Source organism: Triticum aestivum, chromosome 6A (assembly GCF_018294505.1).
Source record: "Triticum aestivum cultivar Chinese Spring chromosome 6A, IWGSC CS RefSeq v2.1, whole genome shotgun sequence".
Classification (NCBI taxonomy): domain Eukaryota; kingdom Viridiplantae; phylum Streptophyta; class Magnoliopsida; order Poales; family Poaceae; genus Triticum; species Triticum aestivum.
The window spans coordinates 505,499,727-505,523,837 of NC_057809.1; the positions used below are offsets into that span (position 1 = coordinate 505,499,727).

General features: G+C 45.7%; 1 protein-coding gene across 1 annotated transcript; it reads left to right on the forward strand.

Annotated features, from left to right (window-relative positions):
• The first annotated feature begins 15,826 nt into the window (after nt 1-15,826).
• On the forward strand, nt 15,827-17,044 carry LOC123130843 (putative transcription factor bHLH086). The gene is made up of 2 exons (XM_044550643.1): nt 15,827-16,538; nt 16,645-17,044. Exons 1-2 carry the CDS (start codon nt 15,921-15,923, stop codon nt 16,882-16,884), a joined length of 858 nt encoding a protein of 285 aa, XP_044406578.1. The 5' UTR covers nt 15,827-15,920; the 3' UTR covers nt 16,885-17,044.
• The last annotated feature ends 7,067 nt before the right edge of the window (nt 17,045-24,111 follow it).

The window sequence follows — 24,111 nt, forward strand, 5'->3', positions numbered from 1 at the left end:
TGTTGTAAATGCTCCCAAAATCTTGAGACGAACTGAGTGCCTCTGTCGGATATTATAGTCTTCGGGACACCGTGCAGACAAACTATGCGGGAAAGATAAATCCTGGCAAGCCTCTGAGTGGTGTGGGTCGTCTTTATTGGAATAAAGTGTGCCACTTTGGTTAACCTGTCAGTGATGACCCATATGGCATCATTCCCGTGTCGTGACCGAGGTAGTCCGACAATGAAATCCATCCCTATTTCATCCCATTTCCACTCAGGTATTTTGTTCGGTTGCAGTAGTCCGGCTGGTCTCTGATGCTCAGCTTTTATGCGTTGACATGAGTCGCAACATGCAATGAAGGTGGCTATGTCCCTCTTCATACCGTGCCACCAAAATCTTTCCTGAATATCTTTATACATTTTGGTTCCTCCAGGGTGGATCGAGTACGGGGCGGTGTGGGCTTCAGCTAAAATTTGCTGTTTAAGGTCTTCTATGTTTGGCACGCAGAGCCTTTCTCCGTACCATAATATTCCTTCATTGTCTATGACGAATTCCGAGGCCTTGCCCATACTCAACTTTCTTTTGATGCCTTCGATGCTGGTGTGACCGGGCTGAGCTCCTTTAATTTTCCCCACAAGGTCGGGTTGTATTTCCAAGTTTGATATGGTGCCTTCTGCTACCATTATCAAGTTGAGCTTGGCAAATTCTTGTTGGAATTCGGGCCTCAAGCTGTGCAGATTGTTTTCGTCGGAGCTGGGGTTCCGACTAAGGGCATCGGCCACTACATTTGCTTTCCCTGGATGGTAATGGATACCAACATCATAATCCTTTACCAACTCCAACCAACGTCGTTGCCGTAAGTTTAGTTCTGGCTGTGTGAAAATATATTTGAGACTTTTGTGATCCGTATATATTTCACATCGATTCCCAAGTAAGAAATGCCTCCATTCCTTGAGTGCATGAATAACTGCTGCCATTTCTAAGTCATGAGTGGGATAATTTTCCTCATGCTTGCGAAGTTGCCTTGAAGCGTAGGCGACAACCTTGCCTTCCTGCATCAACACGCATCCGAGACCCTTTCTGGACGCGTCACAATATACTTCAAAATTCTTGTGTATGTCGGGTACAATTAATACCGGTGCTGTCGTTAACTTCCGCTTTAGCTCTTGGAAACTTTTCTCGCAGGCTTCTGTCCATTCAAACTTCTTATCTTTCTTGAGCAACTGTGTCATAGGCTTGGCTATGGTGGAGAATCCTTCAATAAATCTGCGGTAATATCCTGCCATTCCCAAGAAACTCCGTATGTCTGTTACGCTGGCTGGTGACTTCCAGCCAAGTATGGCCTTGACTTTCTCTGGGTCCACTGCGATACCGTCTTGGGTCAGTACGTGGCCTAGAAAGCCTACTTGTCTTAGCCAAAATTCGCACTTGCTGAACTTGGCATACAATTGGTGTTTTCTGAGCTCTCCTAGCACAATCCTGAGATGTTCTGCGTGCTCTTCTGGTGTCTTGGAGTATACCAGAATATCGTCGATGAATACCACGACGAACTTGTCCATAAACTTCATAAATACTTTGTTCATGAGGTGAACAAAATATGCGGGGGCGTTAGTTAATCCAAATGGCATCACTGTGAACTCGTACAGTCCATATCTGGAGGTGAAGGCTGTTTTGGGGATATCTTCCGTTCGTACCTTCAATTGATGGTATCCTGACCTTAGGTCAATTTTTGAGAATACCTTGGCCTGAGCGAGTTGATCAAACAAATCGTTTATCCTTGGCATCGGGTATTTGTTTTTGACTGTGACCATGTTAAGTGCTCGATAGTCAATACACAATCTCAGCGTTCCATCCTTCTTTTTGGCAAATAAAATTGGTGATCCCCAAGGTGAGGAGCTGGCTCGAATGTATCCTTTGTCTAGCAATTCCTTTATTTGTTTCTTCAACTCAACTAATTCGGATGGTGCCATTCGGTACGGTTTCTTGTATATGGGGGTGGTTCCTGGTGCGAGCTCAATGCTGAATTCTATCTCTCGGTCTGGTGGCATGCCTGGTAGCTCTTCAGGGAATACATATGGAAATTCACACACTACTGGAACCTTGTTTAGCTCAGAAACGTCCACCTTATTTAATCTCGGTTGCCGGGGTATTTTTCCTTCCTTGGCTGATACTCTTATTGTCTTTCCTTGGTGGTGTGTGAGAATTACGGTCCTGTTGAAACAGTCGATAAAACCCTTGTTGGTGGTTAGCTAGTCCATCCCTAGGATGACATCCAGTCCTTTATTTTCCAACACAATAAGATTTGCGTGAAACTCCAATCCTTCGAACTCAATGACCACATTCTGACAGTAATTCTGAGTAACTTGCTGAATCCCAGGGGACTTGATGATCATGGATTTCTCCAAAGGAAGCATTGAAAAATTATTTTGCAAAGCAAAACTTTTCGAAATGAAAGAGTGAGAAGCTCCAGAATCAAACAAAACCATTGCAGATATTGTGTTGACAGGAAACATACCGAGTACGATATCCGGAGCATTTTGTGCCTCCTCTTTGGTTACGTGGTTCAGATGACCCTTCCTGTGGTTATTGTTGGGATTGAAATTGTTTCGCTTGGGCGCTGAATTATTGCCGCCGTTGTTCGGCTTTGGGGTTGAGTTCCTAGGCTTGGGACACTGCTTGGCATAGTGTCCTTCCTCTCCACAGGCGTAACAAGTAACGCCGGGGCGATATGTGAACTCCTTGTCCCTTGCATGAAAATTCTTGATTGGGCGTGAGACATTGGATGAGGATTTGTGCGTCCCACCCTTTTGAAAATCTGTCTTGCTTCGGTGATTGCGAGCATGGTTAGTCTGGTCCCTTTTTCGCTTGCGGATATCTTCCAGACTGCGTCTCTCATTTTCCAGAGTAATGACTTTGTCCACCAGTGTTTTAAAATCAGGAAAAGTGTGCACGACCAGTTGGCATTTAAGCGCGGGCGCCAGACCGTCAAGGAATTTCTCCATCTTCTTGATTTTCATAATACTCTTAGGAATGTGTGCACCACGGAAACCTTCCTTGAAATCATCCCAGGTTATGTCATTTTCGTTGGGATGCATGTGCAGAAAATTCTCCCACCACGATGCGGCTGCTCCTATGAGATAGTGTGGAGCATACAACACCTTTTCGGGATCTGAACATTTTGCAATAATTAATTTTCTCTCCGTATCTCGAAGCCAGTCCTCGGCTTCAAGAGGTTTGTCAGTGTGAGAAAATGTTTGGGGACGTGTCTTCTAAAGCTCAGATAACTTGGATTGCTGCTGATACTGTCCATGGTGATTCCCCATGTTGATGACTTGGTTCATCATTTCACGATGTTGTTGCTGACTCTGTTCATAAAGGCGGCACATTTGGGAAAGTGTCGTTTCACTGTTCTGTTGACTCGACTGCCCTTGTGTGAAATTGTTGCCTGGTTGAGTGTCATAATCTTCCTCTGGCGGAGTAGGCATGGAGCGAGTCCAAGGACGAGACATTTTTCACTCTGGGGATATATTTTGTAAAACTCATAAGAAAAGCGAAGATGGTCGCAAAAACAAATCCAAAATTGCACAAGGATGGCAAATAATTTAAATGACCAAGATCACTTAAGAAAACAAATCGAATTGCGCACGGAGAAGGACTGCTCATTACATATCTTACACGCGGGCGATAATTATACAATACATCACTCAGGATATGCGTACATAATCCTGACATGTTATTTAGGCTAGTGCACTTCTCCAGTTCCTACATGATGCGCAAACAGGCTACTCCTCACAACCTATGTACATATCTTACAAAGCGGTACATCGCATGACGGGCAAGCGCACTCAGCCGGAAATGTTGACGATCTCCTTGGCCCTGCCAAGGGTGAGGCGCAGTGAGGCTGGGGACTCGACCTCCTCCTCACTAATAGGCTCCAGACGTGAAGAGCTGCGTCGGGTAGATGGAGCGGGTGCCAGGGGCGGAGCAACACGAATAGGAGTAGGCACAACGGGTGGTGCAGTGCGCGCTGGAGTGGGCGCAATGGCCTGGTTGAACTCTTCGGTGGTAGGCAGGCGACGAGTAGGTGCATAAGATGCTGATGACGAGACAAAAGTCAGTGGCGGTGCGGCGGGCAGGAGCTCCCTCCTGTTGGCGGCACAGCCATGGACTGAGTCCATGCGGGCAGCTACGAAGTCGTCCACCAGGTTGTCGAAGGCTGCCTCCAGAGCCCGGAGATACTCAATAAGCATCTCAAAAGCCTCATCTCGTTCTCCTCTGGGGCAGGAGAATGCGTAGTGACAGGTGTAAGGCACATGGCATGGAAGATAGCGGTAGCGACGAGTCTTCATCGCGGGAAGGACATCCCTGAGGCGAGCTATCGCCTCACGGGCTGCCATCTGCATAGCATGCCTCTCCGTAGGCATGGCTCTTCCCACGAACCGGAAGCGGCGTAACTCACCACGCCCTCCCCTGAACTGCACCGTGGCCTGGTGCATGGTCAGACTGTCGTTGACCTTGTGCTGGTAGAGTGTGAAGACTGGGCGCACAGACGGCCCCATCGCGACCTGAACGATGAAGGAGAGAAGCTTGACGAACCCATCGGGCACGTTGGCGAAGGTCTGAGACTCGCAGCTGTTGTCAGCCATCTACAAAGGTAAGCAAAAATTCCTGCATGGTCAGATCATAAATTTATGCTGACAGTCAGAAAATGACTACAATTGCAAAAATATAAATTAGCTCTATCATGCTAATAACCAATTAGCGATCGCACCTAGTGGCTTCCTACAGTCAGCCTGGCTCTGGTACCAAGCTTGTCACGACCGGTTTTCCAATAAAAATATTTATTGAGAAACCAATCTTTTGAGTCCAGTATGAGAGAAATCCTCCTCACTGGTAGACAAATTCTTGATACAATAAGCCAGTAGCATAGGATATATTACAGGGTTGAGCTAGGGCTGCTCAACAAATTATTACAAGCGCGCCAATAATTATACATAATGGCGGATATAACACAATGGTGTGGTGGCATACTACTGACTCGAGGATAAAGTGATGGTGGAATAACACAGTGGGGAGTGTGATAACACGACTCTCAAACTGGCATCTCATCGAGCGTCGAGGTGAGGCTCGATAAATTTATTCGGGTTGCGGAAGTGGATATAATACAGTGACCAAATCCAGGGTCGCACGAGACTGACTGGGATTCCTCTAGGCGTCGGACTCGCTATCGAACTCTTCATCCATGAGATCGCCTTCGTCAGCATCTGGCCAAATCAACAAGCCAGTGAGTACTTTGAAAGTACTCGCAAGACAGTTCGGACGTAAGATATAACAAATGCATGCATGAATGCGTCATGATTAATTCACCAACTGGACATTCAAAATTAGCAGACGAAGTAAGTAAAGAGGGAAACGGCGGTAGTCCGCCTGAAATCCCAACAAAACATAAATGGAAACCGATCGGGTGTCTGAAGCGACGCCTCGAAAGGTGAACAATAAAAAGGAAAAGGTGCGACAGTCGGGCGTCTTAGCGACACCACATAAAGGGCTTTAAAAGAAATGCCACAGTCGGACGTCTGGGCGACATCACAGAAAGGGCTTTAAAAGAAATGCCACAGTCGGACGTCGGGGCGACATCACAGAAAGGGCTTTAAAAGAAATGCCACAGTCGGACGTCGGGGCGACATCACAGAAAGGGCTTTAAAAGAAATGCCACAGTCGGACGTCGGGGTGACATCACAGAAAGGGCTTTAAAAGAAATGCCACAGTCGGACGTCGGGGCGACATCACAGAAAGGGCTTTAAAAGAAATGCCACAGTCGGACGTCGGGGCGACATCACAGAAAGGGCTTTAAAAGAAATGCCACAGTCGGACGTCGGGGCGACATCACAGAAAGGGCTTTATTCACAAGTAAATAATACTCATAATAAATATTCAATTCATGATAATAAACAGGTTAGTCCACCCACAGGAATAACATTTAACCGGACTTAGCACTCATGGGATTCACCGGAGTCTCTGTCATCAAACTGATACTGTTAGGACAAGATAATACGAATTTGGACATGGAATAGATGATTCAAGGAATGTATGACTCTGCAGAGTTTGTACAAAAATTTTCCCACAGCCAACGGATTTCCGTAGTCACGAAGGACTAGTTCCGTTTACGGTTTTTCGGAAGAAAACACAGCTATCCAGTACACACCCATCCTACCTCTCGATGCCAGGACTCACCCTAGACATCGTCCAAGAAAAACTTTTGAGACGGGGAGATCACAATCTCGAATAGCATGGGATCAAATTTATATACGCGCGCTCTAAGGGGTGCCCCCCTCTCGGTCCCAACCGGAAACACCCATGCCCCCTGACCGGATGACTGGCTTTAATCCAGGGCCATGGAACCATCATCCCGGCCTCTCCTTTTGGTGTGTACCAGGAAAGCGGTTTGCAACTTACTAAACCATATTCCTTGCGGAAAACATGTGGTAGTACAGGGAAGGAAATGAGAGGAACTGGACCGATACGGTTTGACACTGAAGTCATATAGTCTGGCATAAGACTGGCATGCTACGACACTGCCATCTTACCCATCCTCATGCCAACACATGGCCATTCATACTCACATCCATCCACTTATGGATCATCGAACTCACTTACCTCAACATTGCATAAAATAACGTTCATCGGTATGCTCATCAACATGCCATGAAACTAACTAAATGCAAAACATGCCAAGACACTCATCATATCAAAAGTTCAAACATGCTTGCCTGGTTCAGAGTAGTCGGAGCCTAGCTCGGTGAAGTTCGCGGCTCCGTCACCTCCTTCGGTATCTACGGTATAAAGAAAATATATGCGCTATCGTAAATACCAAGGGGTGCACAAAAAGTATTCCAAATATTTTTCAAATAAATCTGATAAAAAACTAGACAAAATTTTAAAGAGGACAGAAAAAGAATCAATCAAAAATACCTTTCTGTTTAAAAGTTATAAGGGTTTTAATCCAGGGACTCATCTGTAATGAAACAGAAAGTTTCCAGGGGCTAGTTTATAAAAACAGAAAACGCTTCGGCAGAAACTACGCCAGCCCAAAGGGAAAGCGCATTTGGCAGAAGGCGTTTTCAGAAAACGCTTCGTTTAGAAAGGACAGAGAGGCTGACAGCGGGTCCCACTTGTCATGTTTAAACTTTCAAATGGGAGGGACGAGGCTCGTCGGCGCCCGAGGGCTGCGGTGGTCGCCGGCGGCGATCCACGGCGAGGTAAGGGGATCGGAGGTTACCAACGTGCTCACCGTGTCCTTCCGCAACGGTGGGTGGTGGTGTTGGTCGCCGGGGAGCACCACGTCGACGGCGGTCTCAACTCCGGCGGACGGTGGTTCGGGCGTGGATGGAGCTCGTCGGAGAGGACTGCAAAGGCCAAATTGATGAGGGGGTTAGAGTACTGGGTGTGAGAGAGGGCTACGGACGAGGTTTGGGCGCCGGAGATGGCCTCACCGGAGTGAATCAAGCTGGAGGCCGAGGCGGAGCAAGGCGGCCGGAGTTGGGGAAGGAGACCTCCTCGAGGTCCTCCTGGTGGCTTGGCAGGGTCCTGGGGAGGTGCAGTGAAGGTGCGTGCTCGAGGGCGAGCTCGGGTTCCTTTTTATAGGCGATTCGAGGCGGTGGCCGAGAACGGGGTTCTCCGGCGAAGCTTACGGCGGCGCAGGGCATTGGTCGGGGAGGATTAGGGGTCGAGCGCCGTCGTGGGGGTTCAATGGGTCCGTTTAGGTGCTAAACTGGCCGGGGTTTGGGTGTTTGGGTCGAGCTCGACGGAACGGGGGTGGCGCGGCCCGTCGGCGGCAGGGAGCACGTTCCGTGCTTGCCGGGCCACGGTGATGGTGCCACGGGCGTGCGCTGGCATGCATGAGGCCACGCGGAGAGCCAGGGGGCTTTGGGCGGCGCTGAACGGCGTTCTGCCGTGGTGTGCCTTCTGTCGGCCGCCACGGGAGGTCCCGACGCCGCAGAAGACGCCGGCGAGGGCGGGCCAGCGCGCCACCGACGCCAGGAAGGCTCCACGCACGCGTGTGAAGCTCCGGACAAGAGGGAGGGGCTGCGAGCATCGAGCCAAGCGCACTGTGAGCTTGTGACTGAACTCTGAAGAAAACGACACTGTAAAACTGAATTTTACTGAACTTTACTGAAAATGCAAAGAACAGTGCAGCTCAGGTGTTCGACAGAATGCTTTTGGCATCTAGGGATTTTTCCTTGAGCTGAAATTTGGTGGAGTGGCTTCTCATTGCTCTAGTAGGCTGCATGATTTTTGGTGGAATTTTTGGAGGAGTGTAGATATGAATTTCATCAAATTTGTCAAATCTGGTCCAAACTTGCAGTGAGTGAAATTTGAAATATTTGAAAAGAAGAAGAGTGGATCAAGATGGTTCTAGGTTGTGGGTACTAAAGACAATCCAGGGAAGTTGGTTTGGGATAAAAACTCAAAGGCAAAGTGGTACTTGCTTTGAAAATCACTTAGGCTCAAAATAATTGGCAGAAATGTTTTGGGAGATAAAATAATTGAAATAAAATCCAAAACTTGTTTGGACTTGTTGAGACAGAGGATTTAAATTGCTCAAAGGTGGAGGGAGGGGTTTTGAGAAGATTCACTATAGGAGACATGGTAAAACCATGGGTGGTTTCAAAAAGAAAGAAGTCCCAAAACTCCTAGGGTTTCTTTTTTTTAAATGAAAATAAATAAGTTTGAGAGGGTAACAACCAGAAGGAAAAGCTTCCAAAAATTCAACACCAAATTTGAAAGGGAAAAGAAAATCCTTGCCAAAGGAAAGGAAGTTTTTAAGAGGAAGGATTTCTGAAAAAGAAATTTTAAATGCCCTCTTTTAAAATCCAACAAAGTTTTTGATCAAAACCAAATTAAAATCTTTGGAGTGTCAGAGATTCCCACGGCCTGGGAGCAGTAGTATAACGCGGCGGATTAGGCTGTAGCCTCGGATGACTTGTACAGTTTTGCTCTTGTCGGTCTCGACCTAGGTAGTGTTCCAAACATTGATATGGCTTCGGATCGCTATGGTGGATAAATCTTCTGTTGGCTTCGACCGACCGTCGGATAAGGGCGGCAGACAAGTTGCAACCCTAATTTTTTTGAACCTTTTAAATTCTTATAGATCCTAAATCTGAACTGATGACCTTTAAAGTTGATGCAAGTCCTTTCAAATCAGCTCATCCGGAAAATTGCATACTTCCCGATCCCTGGAAGAAATCCCTCCAAGAACTCAACATCATCGTGCGCGAGCCCCACGGTGGGCGCCAACTATCGTGGAATTGTCACGGCAGATGTCCTCGTGAAAGGACTTAGTCGTGAGGCCAACGCATCTACATGGTAGCTTGAGAGGGGTTGAGCGGAATCGAGAGACGCAACACAAGACAAGGATTTAGACAGCTTCGGACCCCAGGAAACATCATCCGGTAACAACCCTACGTGTTGTTTGAGGCTATCTCTCATTATGATCATGAGAAAGTCGCTGTAAACCGGCTCTCCCAGTTAACCCTAACCCTTTAAGATTGTTTCTCCTTACTTGTCCCTCTTGGGAAGCCCTGCCCCTCCTTATATATGTTGAAGGGGCGGGTTACATGTAGAGTCCAACTCGGACTTAAGACTTAACTATTATGACTTTTATTTTGGGCTTCTTAACATCTTGGGCTTCATAACGTCTCGGGCTTCATAATGTCTCAGGCTTCATAACTCCTGGCAACCCAGTTACCACTGCCTGCCGGGAGTTAACTGGTGCCGGTTTAAGATGGTCTGCCGATTTAAGAATGCCTGCTGAGTTATCATCTGACTTAACTCCTGTCTTAACTGTCAGCCGGGTTAACAACCGGCAGGTTTACAGTTTGGGTTAACTGCCTGTTTTACCTGTCTGACTTAACTGTCAGCCAGTTTAACAACCTGCCGGTTTACCGTCTAACTTAAACCAACCGATTTACCACCTGCCGGTTTACCAAGTCCCAGCCGGGTTATAACTCCGGCCGGATCATACCGCGGGGTATATCCCCGACAGGTACCAAAGTAATCCAGGAGTGGATCACTGGACAGCGGTCAAGAATATCCTGAAATACCTGAAAAGGACTGAGGATATGTTTCTCGTTTATGGAGGTGACAAAGAGCTCGTCATAAACGGTTACGTTGATGCAAGCTTTGACGCTGATCCGGATGACTCTAAGTCACTAACCGGATACATATTTTTATTGAATGGTGGAGCTGTTAGTTGGTGCAGTTCTAAGCAAAGCGTCATGGCGGGATCTACATGTGAAGCGGAATACATAGCTGCTTCGAAAGCAGCAAATGAAGGGGTCTGAATAAAGGAGTTCATATCCGATCTAGGTGTCATACCTAGTGCATCGGGTCCAATGAAAATCTTTTGTGACAATACTAATCCAATTGCCTTGGCAAAGGAATCCAGATTTCACAAGAGAACCAAGCACATCAAGAGACGCTTCAATTCCATCCACGATCAAGTCAAGGAGAGAGACATGGAGATTTGCAAGATACATGCGGATCTGAATGTTGCAGACCCGTTGACTAAGCCTCTCTCACGAGCAAAACATGAACAGCACCAAGACTCCATGGGTGTTAGAATAATTACAATGTAATCTAGATTATTGACTCTAGTGTAAGTGGGAGACTGAAGGAAATATGCCCTAGAGGCAATAATAAAGTTGTTATTTATATTTCCTTATATCATGATAAATGTTTATTATTCATGCTAGAATTGTATTAACCGGAAACTTAGTACATGTGTGAATACATAGACAAACAGAGTGTCACTAGTATGCCTCTGCTTGACTAGCTCGTTAATCAAAGATGGTTAAGTTTCCTAGCCATAGACATGAGTTGTCATTTCATGAATGGGATCACATCATTAGAGAATGATGTGATTGACTTGACCCATCCGTTAGCTTAGCACTATGATCGTTTAGTTTATTGCTATTGCTTTCTCCATAACTTATACATGTTCCTATGACTATGAGATTATGCAACTCACGAATACCGGAGGAACACTTAGTGTGCTATCAAATGCCACAACGTAACTGGGTGATTATAAAGATGCTCTACAGGTGTCTCCGGTGGTGTTTGTTGAGTTGGCATGGATCGAGATTAGGATTTGTCACTCCGATTGTCGGAGAGGTATCTCTGGGCCCTCTCGGTAATGCACATCACTATAAGCATTGCAAGCAATGTGACTAATGAGTTAGTTACGGGATGTTGCACTACGGAACGAGTATAGAGACTTGCCGGTAACGAGATTGAACTAGGTATGATGATACTGACGATCGAATCTCGGGCAAGTAACATACCGATGACAAAGGGAACATCGTATATTGTTATGCAGTTTGACCGATAAAGATCTTCGTAGAATATGTAGGAACCAATATGAGCATCCAGGTTCCGCTATTGGTTATTGACCAGAGATGAGTCTCGGTCATGTCTACATAGTTCTCGAACCCGTAGGGTCCGCATGCTTAACGTTCGATGATGATCGGTATTATGAGTTTATGTGCTTTGATGTACCGAAGGTAGTTCGGAGTCCCGGATGTGATCACGGACATGACGAGGAGTCTCGAAATGGTCGAGACATCAAGATTGATATATTGGAAGGTTATGTTTGGACACCGGAATGGTTTCGGTTGAATTCGGGCATATAACGGAGTACCGGGGGGTTACTGGAACCCCCCCGGGGGCTTAATGGGCCTACATGGGCTTTAGTGGAAGAGAGAGGAGGCGGCTAAGAGGTGGGGGCGCCCCCCCAAGCCCAATCCGAAATGGGAGGGGGGCCGACCCCCCTTTCCTTCTTCTCCTCTTCCCCTTCCTTCTCCCTCCCATTAGGACTAGGAAAGGGGGGAAACCTAGTCCTAGTAGGAGTAGGAATCCCCCCTTGGGGGCGCACCATGAGGGCCAGCCGGCCCCATCCTCCCCTCCTTTATATACGGGGGAGGGGGCACCCCATAGACACACAAATTGACAATTGTTTTAGCCGTGTGCGGTGGCCCCCTCCACGGATACACATCTTGGTCATATCGTCCTAGTGCTTAGGCGAAGCCCTGTGCCGGTAACTTCATCATCACCGTCAACACGTTGTCCTGCTGACGAAACTCTCCCTCGGCCTCAACTGGATCAAGCGTACGAGGGACGTCCCCGAGCTGAACGTGTGCAGATTGCGGAGGTGTCGTGCGTTCGGTACTTGATCGGTTGGATCGCGAAGACGTTCGACTACATCAACCGCGTTTCTTAACGCTTCCTCTTTCGGTCTACGAGGTTACTTAAACACACTCTCCCCTCTCGTTGCTATGCATCTCCTAGATAGATCTTGCGTGATCGTAGGAATTTTTTTGAAATACTGCGCTCCCCAACAATTTCAACTTGACAATATCATTGTTCACATCTTTTGCATATCACAAAATTCTATGAATGTGTTTAGATGGGACGCGGCATCCTCATTAGGAATACACAAAAATTGATCTTTCATAACAAGATTCAACAAAGTGGCATTAATATCACAAGATTCCGTACTAGTGGCGGGAGGAGCAATCGGAGTGCTAATAAAATCATTATTATTGGTATTGGAAAAATCACACAATTTAGTATTTTCTTGAGACATTGTAACTATGCCAAAAAAAGCAAGCAAAAAGATAGATCTGGCGATAAAACGGCGAACGAAAAAGAGGGCGAATAAAAAGGCAAATTTTTGTGAAATGGGGGAGATGAAAACAAGAGGTAAATGACAAATAATGTAAATTGCAAAGAGATGAAATTTGTGATTAGGAACCTGATAGATGTTGATGATGTCTCCCTGGTGCCAAAGATTGGCAAGTTGACAGGAGACAACCTTGACTTGATCCACCCCAACAACGTCGTCAGAAATTCCTTTTGAAGCGGCTTGACAATGCGTCTGTATTTCTCCAAAGAGGAAGGGATGATGCAGCACAACTATGGTAGGTATTTTCCTTAGTTATGAAACCAAGGTATAAATCCAGTAGGAGAACCAAGCAATATATGTAAACGGTACTGCACACAAAGAATAAATACTTGCAACCCGACGCGTAAGAGGGGTTGTCAATCCCTCCTCGGTAATAAGATAAAATGTTTGGTGGTAGATTGGATAAATAGATCTCGATAAAACGTAAAATAAATAAATAAATAAAAAGTGCTGCAAGGTATTTTTGGGTTTTTGGAAATATAGATCTGAAAATAAATATGGCAAAAGATAGATCAGAAAGCAAATATGATAAAAGATATGCCCGAGGCCGGTAGATTTCATTACTAGCTTCTCTCGAGAAATAACACACGGTGGGTAAACAAATTACTGTTGGGCAACTGATAGAAGAACAAATAATTATGACGATATCCAAGGCGATGATCAATATATAGGCATCACGTCCAAGATTAGTAGACCAACTCCTGCCTGCATCTACTACTATTACTCCACACATCGACTGTTATCCAGCATGCATCTAGTGTATTAAGTTTAAGGAGAAACGGAGTAATGCAATAAGAACGATGACATGATGTGGACAGGATCTATTCATGTAGGAATATGCCCCATCTTGTTATCCTTAATAGAAACGATACATGCGTGTCTCGCTGCCCCTTCTGTCAGTGGGAGAGGACACCGCAAGATCGAACCCACCGCACCTCTTCCCTTCGCAAGAAAAATTAAAATAGTTGGCCTAACTAAACCAAAGATTCGGAAAAGAAATATGAGGCTATAAATAATCATGCATATAAGAGATCAAAGAAGACTCAAATAATATTCATGGATAAAAATCTGATCATAAACTCAAACTTCATCGGATCCCAACAAACACATCGCAAAAAGTCATTACATCAAATAGATCCCAAGACACCATTGTATTGAGAATCAAAAAGAGAGAAGAAGTCATCTAGCTATTGCCTACAGACCCATAGGTCTATGGTGAACTACTCACGCATCATCAAAGAGGGACCAATGAGGATGATGAACCCCTCTGTGAACGTGTTCCGCTCCGGCAGAGTGTCGGAATAGGGCTCTAGATTGGATCTCGTGGTTCTAGAATTTGCGTCGACGAAAAAATTGTGTTTCGTCGACTCCCCTAGGGTTTCTAAAACATTTGGGAATTTATAGGGTAAAGAGACGATGCAGGAGACCCCTGTGGGCCCCACAATCCACCAGGACGCACCTGGGCCTCCTGGCACGTCCTGGTGTCTTGTTGTCCCCGCGGCCTCCTCCTAGGTGCTTTCTTGGCTCCCAAGGTGTCTTCTGCTCAAAAAAATCTCCAAATTTTTTTGCTGCGTTTGGACTCCGTTTGATAGGGATATTCTGCAAAGTAAAAAATAAGCAAAAAAACAGCAAGTTACACTGGGCACTATGTCAATAGTTTAGTCTAAAAAATGATATAAAGTTGCTATAAAATGAATATAAAACATCCAAGATTAATAATGTAACATCATGAAAAAAGCAAAAATTATAGATACATTGAAAATGTATTAGTATACATTTTCGATTAAATACTAGACACGTATCTATTGACGACAAGTTATACTTGATAACGGTGTAAGAAAAATATCAATAAAAGGTCAAAAAGGCTAAAAAAAATTGCATGTAAAAAAGCAAAAGATGATTGTTGATAGCTTCGTGACACCGATGCACCGCTTCCACAATCTTTTCTCACTTGAAAGAACGAAGGACTAGCAAAGGCTCTACGTGTTCTTAAAAGAAAAGAATGAACTTAGAAAGATATCAAGGCATTAGTATATTGTATGTAATAAATTCATTTGCTTTGCATGGCCACAATAAAGAGAGGGCAATGCAAATAAGATGAATGTTAATATCTTATTGACACGGATGCACTGCTTCTACAATATTTTTCATCACACTTCAAGGAGCTACTAGCAAAGGCTCTATGTGTTCCTTTTTTTGAAACACAGTACAGAGGCAAGCGCTCATACATACGCGCATGCACTCATCCCTATGAATGCATATATGCACATCCTATTTTTATGAATACCTCCGAGAGACTGAGCTGACATATTATCTTGCAATTTTACGAAGTCATTATAGGTGTCTCGTAGTCAATGAAAACGTTTCTTTCACTGAAAAGCATCGTCGGAATTTCAGAAATAAATTCAGGATAAATATGAGTATCAGGATTTGAATCCTGATGGGCTGAGAATACCATTGTTCTCTTAATTATCCAACTACAGGTTGGTTCGTGGCTCTACGTGTCCTTTGAAAGAAAAGAATGCGTAAAGCAGGATAGTATAAGCATTGGTACGTTGTACGAGTAGGAAATGTAGAAAACCCATTTGCGTTGCATGGCCAAATAAAGAGAGGGCAAGGCAAATCAGCATATGCGGTCACATGAGAAGAGAGGGGTCGGGGATCTGCAGCGCGTGGGAGAGCCCGTCGCCTCCGCCGCGCCTTCTGCTCCCTGCCTCCCCGCAACCCAAACGGGTCGCCATGCCTCTTCTTCAATTTCAGCTGGATCCGCACAACCTCGCTTCCTTCATGCATTCCTTCTGCGGCTCCACCGAGTGGGCAAACCCGATTGCCCGAGATCCGGTATTTGTTCTTGGGCCTCCTGGCACAGGGAAGAGGGACAGAGAACGGCAAGGATCGGCAGCTCCATCACCTATCTAGCTCCAGCATTTAATGCAGATGTACTTCGTATAATCCTCTCCACGCACGGTGTTTTGTTTGTTGTACCGGCTTCTTTATGCCCGCCCACCCATGTGCCCGGCGTGGCCCGGGCCGGTGCGCCGCCGCATGTATATATATAGCCGGCGCATGGCGTGAAGGCAGCACACAACTCGCCGCCGCTTGCCAACCACCGTGGGAGCACAGCACGGAGCCTATATAGTGAGACACTATCTTGGTTCAGAAACTACTAGGTAGGTAGCGCTACGTGATCGTGATCATGGCGTTAGTGCGGGAGCGGATGGTGATGTGCGACGGCGGCTTCGACGCCGAGGCCTCCGTGTTCGACGCGCTCGGCTACGGTGGCCACGACGTGCTGCTTGGAGGCCTGGAAGCGGCGGCGCATTTCGGGGGCTATGCGTACGCCCACGACGAGCCAGCCGGCGCCGAGAGCGCCTACGCGCCGGAGAGCGCGAGCTGGGCGGGCGCGGGGGCGTCCGTGCTCGCGTTCGACCGCGCCGCGCGGGGCCACGCGGTCCAGGCTATCGCGGAGGAGGAGGCGTGGATGGACGCCATGGACGAGGACCAGCACGCGGGGCCAGCGTCTACCATAGGGTTCGACCCGGCCACAGGCTGCTTCAGCCTGACGCAGAGCTCCGGTGGCGCGTGCCGGCCGTTCGGGCTCCTGTTCCCGAGCACGTCCAACGGCTCGCCCGATGCCGCGGGGCAGGCGCGCTGTTCATCGAAGCGATCGTACGCGGCGCGCGTTCAGGACCAGGACGCGGAGCAGCGGGCCACCAAGAAGCGGTGCGGTGCGAGCAGGAAGACGAGCAAGGCGAAGCCGGCGGCGCCCACCACCACCTCGCCCAAGGGAGACCCGCAAAGCCTCACCGCAAAGGTAAATTCGGTACCGAAACGGCACTTCTTTCTACTGCTCGAATTCATTGCGTTACCTTGGGGATTTCGGAGGATCTGAACGGTGAATGTACCATTCCGTGTTGCAGAACCGGCGGGAGAAGATCAGCGAACGGCTCCGGACACTGCAGGAGCTGGTGCCCAACGGCACCAAGGTCGACATGGTCACCATGCTCGAGAAGGCATTCAGCTACGTCCAGTTCCTGCAGCTGCAAGTCAAGGTGCTGGCGACGGACGAGTTCTGGCCGGCGCAAGGGGGAACGGCGCCGGAGATCTCCCAGGTGAAGGAGGCGCTGGACGCCATCTTGTCGTCGCAGAGGGGCAACTGAATTGAACTGAACTAGTGTAGCTAGAAAGGAGAAACTGCTTTGGCTCAGCCTCCGCGACAAACGTATAAGGATATGGTAGAGATTAATCAACAACGAACCACCTCGTTCGAAGATAAATAAGGAGACATATGCAGGGAAATACCCCTTTCCTGGGTATATATACACTCAGAAATTAGAAGAAAAAAATAAAAATAAAAAGTTCAGATTTTTAATAATCTTAAGTTCCTTTAGCACTAGTATGTAATTTTCCGTCAACCAAAACCCTGCATTGACTTCGGGGCGAAAAAACAAAAAAATTGGTCAAAATAGTGTGAATAGTGTCATGTACCCAATAGTGTGAGTATATACCAATAATTTTAGTTTCTTTTTGCCCAGAAGTCAACGGTGGGTTTTGGTCGATGAAAAATTACATACGCGTGTATAAGAAAGTGAAGTTTATTCCAAAAATGTTTCTAAACTTTTTTGACTTTTTTTGTAATTACTCCCTCTGTAAAGTAATATAAGGGTGTTTAGATCACTAAAATAGTGATCTAAATGCTCTTATTTAGTCTACGAAGGGCTTTAATGATCTAAATGCTCTTATATTAATTTACGGAGAGAGTACTAAATATTTTTCCAATTCCTGAGTGTATATACACCCAGAAACCAAACGTCTGCACCCGGCATATGCAAACGTACATCCTCTTGTTTACTCTCGCCAATTTGTACCCTTTTACTAGGGAACTAGGCTGGGTTATGTATATGTACTTGATCTGATGCAGTGATGTAGAGCGAGAGAGGTTTAACATTTTGTTAATACTAAGTTTTTTTGTAAAATTTAGGTTCATATTCTTTCTACAGTTAATTAAATAGAACCCCAATAGCGAGCGAACGTTCGTTGTGGGGCTTCGTAATTGTGAACGTTTTCTATGGCAAATTCTTCGAAAGCACATGGCAATTTCAAGCCCAATGTCGAAACTAGATTTGTATTTATGTGACATGATAGAAACAATTGTTCGGGTGCGAATTGGGGTCTTACCCTTCACATACTTGGGGATACCAATCCACCATCGCAAGCTTTCTAACAAAGAATGGAAGTGCATTGAGTATAGATTTGAGAAAAAACTAAGTTGCTGGAAGGGCAAGCTTATGTCATACGAAGGCCGACTAATTCTCATTAACTCGGCTCTCACGAGTATGCCTATGTTTCTCTTGTCCCTTTTTGAGGTACCAGTTGAAGTCCGAAAAAGGCTTGATTTCTATAGATCGCGCTTCTTCTGGCAGAGCGATGAACTAAAACGAAAGTACAGACTCGCTAAATGTGATATCATTTGTAGGCCGAAAGACCAAGGGGGCCTCGACATTGAAAATTTAGAGGTGAAGAACAGATGTCTTCTCAGCAAGTGGCTGTATAAGCTATCTGTAGAGATGGATGCCACATGGGCCCAGATTCTGCGTAATAAGTACCTTCAATCCAAAACCTTATCCCAGGTGACGGTGAGGCCGGCTGACTCGCCTTTTTGGAAAGGACTGATGAGAGTAAAATCAGTCTTTTTCAACAGGACAAGGTTTGTAGTTGGAAATGGTACTACCACGAGATTCTGGGAAGATACATGGCTAGGGGAGATGCCCCTTGCACTCCAATATCCTTCTCTTTATAATATTGTTCAGCGAAGAGACGCTTACGTTGCAACAGTATTACAGTCCAATCCTCTTAATATTCAATTTAGGGGGACGCTAGCGGGAAACCATTGAGAAGTCTGGCTCCATCTTGTGAGAAGATTGATGGATGTTTAGCTATTTCAATAGCCCGATCAGTTGCGCTGGAAACTAACTAAGAATGAAGAGTTTTCGGTTAAATCCATGTATTTGGATGTTATCGACTCTAGCTCTATTCCTCGTTTGAAACATGTTTGGAAAGTCAAAGTGTCTTTGAAAATTAAAGTGTTTATGTGGTTTGTCCATAAACAAGTCATATTAACTAAGGATAATTTGGCAAAACGCAACTGAATAGGATCTACAACATGTAGCTTCTGTGATCGTGGTGAATCCATCAAACACCTTTTTCTTGACTGCCCTTTGACAAAATATTTGTGGCGATCGGTCCACATAGCATTTAGCATTACTCCTCCGAGTACTATCAACACGTTATTTGGGACGTGGCTAGACGGGATAGATTCCGAAATGGTGAGACACATCCGTGTAGGAGTATGTGCTTTATTATGGGCAGTCTGGAACTGCAGAAACGATTTGGTTTTTAACAGAACAATAAATATTCATTTCTTGCAGGTTATTTTCCGAGCCACATCACTGATCCGTATGTGGCCGCTACTCACTCCGACGGAGGCTAGGGAGCGTATGGTTACTGGATCTATCCGATGGGAGACGGTAGCTCGGGCTATCTTAAACCGGTTTGGATGACGGTCATGTAATAGAATAGGCATTTAGTGTTTCCTATCTTTTTTATGCCGGCCAATTGTGGCTATCCTGTTATTTTGTTAGCTCTTTGTGAGCTTTTTTTCTTTCATTTTTAAGACCTGAAGACTTATGTTAAACCTTTTGCTTATTAATAATATGACTGTATGCATCCTTCTATGTAGAGGCCGGGGATCAACCCCCTTTTCGAAAAAATATCCGCGATTAACTCTGGATGCACAACTACGAGGAGAGTACTTGATCTCCGTACCAATCATGCAAAAACTAGCAAAACTAATTCACAATTACTCCATCTGTTCCGAATTACTTGTCGCAGGTATGGATGTATCTAGATGTATTTTAGTTCTAGATACATCCATTTCTGTGACGAGTAATTTGGAACGGAGTGAGTAGATGATAGCCCATGCTTCTAGTTATGCCAAAATTAATTGTGCCGACATTATTTCTTTTTTCCTTTGATAAAGATCGATCCAAGAGGAAAACATTTCAGTTTCGTTCCTTCTATATTCTGCCGCTTCTTCGAACAGTTCAGCTGTGGCATCAAAAGATTAGAAATCATCCCAGTAGAATATTAGGTTGACCAATTACATGCATTGTACACCTACTATCGCCTTAAATGAGCCCCAAATAAGCTAGCCCCACTAGCTAATGAAGCTGTAGCTGACTTTGCCAAAGCTCTCGATCATGAGCGGCATTTCAATGATCCTGTGCGTTACCGCAGGCGGGACATATGAGTGCGTTTTTTTCATGCAAGCCGACAGAATCTTATCAGCTTGCCCAAGTGTTAGATTCCACATACGCATTTTTTTTTCCTGCTAAGTTTACTCTTATAGTTGAGTAATGATTCTGGATCTTTGGAGTTCCATACGTTTTTTTAACTTGAGAAAGACTAAAGGGAGAGTGGTGGCAGATACATGCAACCCCTAGCTAGTAGTTGCATAATGCATGGATTGAACACAATTCGTCAGAAGAAAAATATGTATAGAACCAACTATACTTGAACCTGTTGAATTCTCTAACATTCTTAATCCTAAACCGTACCTGATTTTGAGTATGGTCTCGCATCCTGGGTCTTCAATTTGTTAGCTGTTCGAAGTACTTTAAAGTGAGAACCTAAAAAAGGATTTAAAAAGTTATTACATACCAATTACCATAATCATTTTCATGTTCTTACAAGACAAGATGAATACATTACCTTTTATATCTTTAGCCACATTCACGAATGATCATCTTTTAAGAAAAAATATAGTTGTTGTCATTTCTTATATCATTCCAAGATTACATTTCTCGAATTTTATGAAATCTTAACGGTTGCAAAATCACCAGCGAAAACGTCTCCTTCCTCCTCCCGTCGGTGCCGCCGCGTATACGCCCCGCCTCCAATGGCGTTTGGCATGTGGAGGTGTGGAGGATCTCGGCCCCCCGCCAGCGGGAGGGTCCCCGTTCTTATTTTTGCTAGGTTGAACGTCTTGGTTAGGGCTATGTGGCGGCGGCGACGTCCCTCGGTAGCAATAATGTCTCCCACGTCCTATCCCCGTCTCGATGTTGCGAATAGCGTTGTTGGTGGATGTGTGGAGGTATGTCTCCGTCGGATCCCATCGGATTCGGTCGGTGCCGGTCTTCGGTGGATCTATTTGGATCCAGTTTTTATTCGTCTTCGTTTGCGTGGTTCCAGGTTTGATCTTTCGGATCTACAATTCTCTTCATTGGCGATGGTTGCTGCTCTGGTGTGCTGGTCCTTTGGGGCCTTAGCACGACGCCTTCCCGACTGTCTACTACAACAAGGTTTGTCCGGCTCCGGTGATGGAGGGGCGATGACGGCGACGTGCCTTCGGCTCGCTCCAGTCTTTGTAGTCGTCGCTAGGTGGTCCATAGACCTGGTTGTAATTTTTATTACCTCTTGTGTTCTCTGTACTGCCATGATTGATGAATATATTGGAAATTTCTCTCGCAAAAAAAGATTTATATCCCAAGAACGTGAAAAACATCCGTGTCGGTTTTGCAACTGATATAGAATAGAGCTGTAAAAATTTATTGTAGGAATATGAGTATTTTTCATGTTAAAAAACTAGAAATATCAAAAAAAAAATTTGCCTTTATTCGCAGAAGGAGGCACATGGCCATATTTTTGTGGATGAATGCAAGCAAAACGTTAACTTCATCAAAATATAACGCAACTGATTCCGCAAACTCCCTTTAAATTGCCATCCTACCTTTATCTCACTCGCTGCCTCCAAGGCGTCAATTATTGTGGTGCTTCCATGCTCACTCGCTCTTTAATTAATCAGCTAATTAAGTCATAGCTCATCGATAGGTCTAACAATTTTTTTTCTATCCCATCAGTCAGGACAGAGTGGCTTCTAGCTAGGGCAATGTGATGGAGTACTTACGGCATCTCTAATAAGTTGTATGTTAGTTTTGTTGATAAAATGTCCATGTCATCAACCAACAAGCTCACATACAACTATTTCAATGGGTTGTATGTAAGCTATTCAATAGATGGTGAGAAAATAAATATGATTGCTCTTTATTTTATCTTAGAGTTTGTGCAAAGGTTGTTGGTTAATCTACATACAACTTTGCTCTTTTTTCACATTTAATACATGCCACATTATCATTTTGTCCTAGGTGGCAAATTTACCAACTCCTATCTTACAACTGTTGAAGATGCCCTTAAAATTGGTGACAACTCAGCTGCCAGTGCGATGGAGTATCTCGAAGTACAAACCGTACTCTCGAAACAATTGGAAAACGAGAATGCAGGTGCCGCTTCGGGAAAGTGGCAATTCATATTGCCAACCAGGCCATGGTACGTACAGTACCAGTTTTAAATCCTATCCAAAAGTACAGATTCGGCGTGTTAACGTGTTGGGAGCCTTTTGTCAACAAATACAAAATTTACGTGCATGCTTTGATTCTTCAAATTTGAAAACGGAATGTACTTGCACCCTCCATTATTGGCTTATATATTGCCCTGGACCACCTCTATGACTGTTCCAAATTTTCCCGTAGCTTAGCAAATGCACTACAGGAATCCAAGTTCCAACAGAACACACAAGGCCCAATGCCCCACGGCCAAAGAACTCCTGCAGCAGTGGTGCAAAGTAGAACACGTACGTTTTTTTTTCAAAAGGAAGTATAACACGTACGTACGCCCATGCATTATCGATCTAGTCTAGTTACACACACTCCCCCAACAGCCAACTTATGTATCGCCTTCCTTTCGCCGGATGAAGTTAAAAGACACGTACGTGCACGTGTGCGGGCAGAACAATCATTTGGACGAATTTAATGGACGCTATGCTTAATATAGAACGGTTGAGAGTGTGATGCGCAGCGCAGACAGAACGGTTGGCCCGCACGCACGCTGCGGTAGTTAACTGTCAGGCGGTCGGCTCGATCGTCCTCTCCTCGGGGTGGCATAGCAGGCAGGCAATGCGAGAATCCTATTCTTCAGAGTCGAGAGTGCAACATGCTTACACGGGAGGATCCTAGAACAGAGCTAGTTCGGTGACACTGTTAATCGATCGATCTCATTGCATCCGGCCGGCCGGCCGGCTGCCGAAATCGGTAAACTATGAGTATATATGTATACTCGAGCGGTTAGTTGGTTGGTCCTTGGCCCCACGCTCATTAATGAACTCCACGTGCGCGGATTAGTTGAGAGAGAAACCCTGGCTGGGTTGGGCACGCTCGCCATTAATTGCCCAATCCCTCGTCGATCCATCAAGCATGAGCCAAGGGATATGCATGCCAAGTTGACAATAATGCTGCATGGAGTAGCTATCTACACGTACGCTGTTGTCCGACCAAACAACCCTGCAGTAAAACTCATTTCCCAACTCTCTAGATCGACCGGCGTGCGTACATACTCATGCCCTAGTAACAGCACAGATACTCGTACAGTACTACTACTTAGATCATGGTTAATAATACAGCCAACTATCGAATATAATCTGCTTATGTCACTTTATTGTACTTGCTCTTAACTTTGCCGCGGCTTGGGCTATGTGTTGTCATGTCTTAACCTAGAGCAAATCAATCGGAACGAGTAGCAGCCACTGAGATCGCTGTAAATGGGAAATCAGGGGTGGCATGTGGCTCCGTGATCCTCCGAATTAAATCAGCACTGAATCGGATGTACTACATGGATTGAGTTAATCATGTCAATCAATGGATAGATCCAAACCAACAATAACCCCAGCTAGCTCCGCCGTTGACACGTAGACGTGCATGCACGCTTGCTGTTCCGGCTGACTCGCAATTAAGAGAGACAGATCAACTTGACACAGAAAGAGAGAGAGAGAGAGAGAGTATTTACAGCATTAACGGCAAGCGCGGATGCAGTCGTCATCATAAGACAGTGGCATTAATCACAGGGCGTGCGCACGCGCTTAAACAAACACGCAGGGCCGGGGGACAGCGGGTTAAATTTGTGGTGTCACGGGCAGGCAGATCGGTAAGAACATCAGAGAGAATTGCAGGTTTAGCCAGCATCCGGGTCAGGGATTAACGGTATCCCATGCATCCTGTCCCGTAACTTCTCTTCGCTCTGTACGCCGCGTAGGATCCTTCTAATCTGATATGCTACCATTATGTAATTATATGTCCCACCGAATTACCACAACCCGTGAGACATGATACTATGGCGGTTGCATAGGAGATTGACGGTCGAGACGATGGAACTAAGTACTCCCTCCATTCCATCATGTACTGTGTCCGCGTTTTTCGAGATATAAGTTTAACCATAAATTTAACCTGCGAGACCGACTACGGCTGAAGCAAAAACTTGTCGTTGAAAGCTCCATGAGC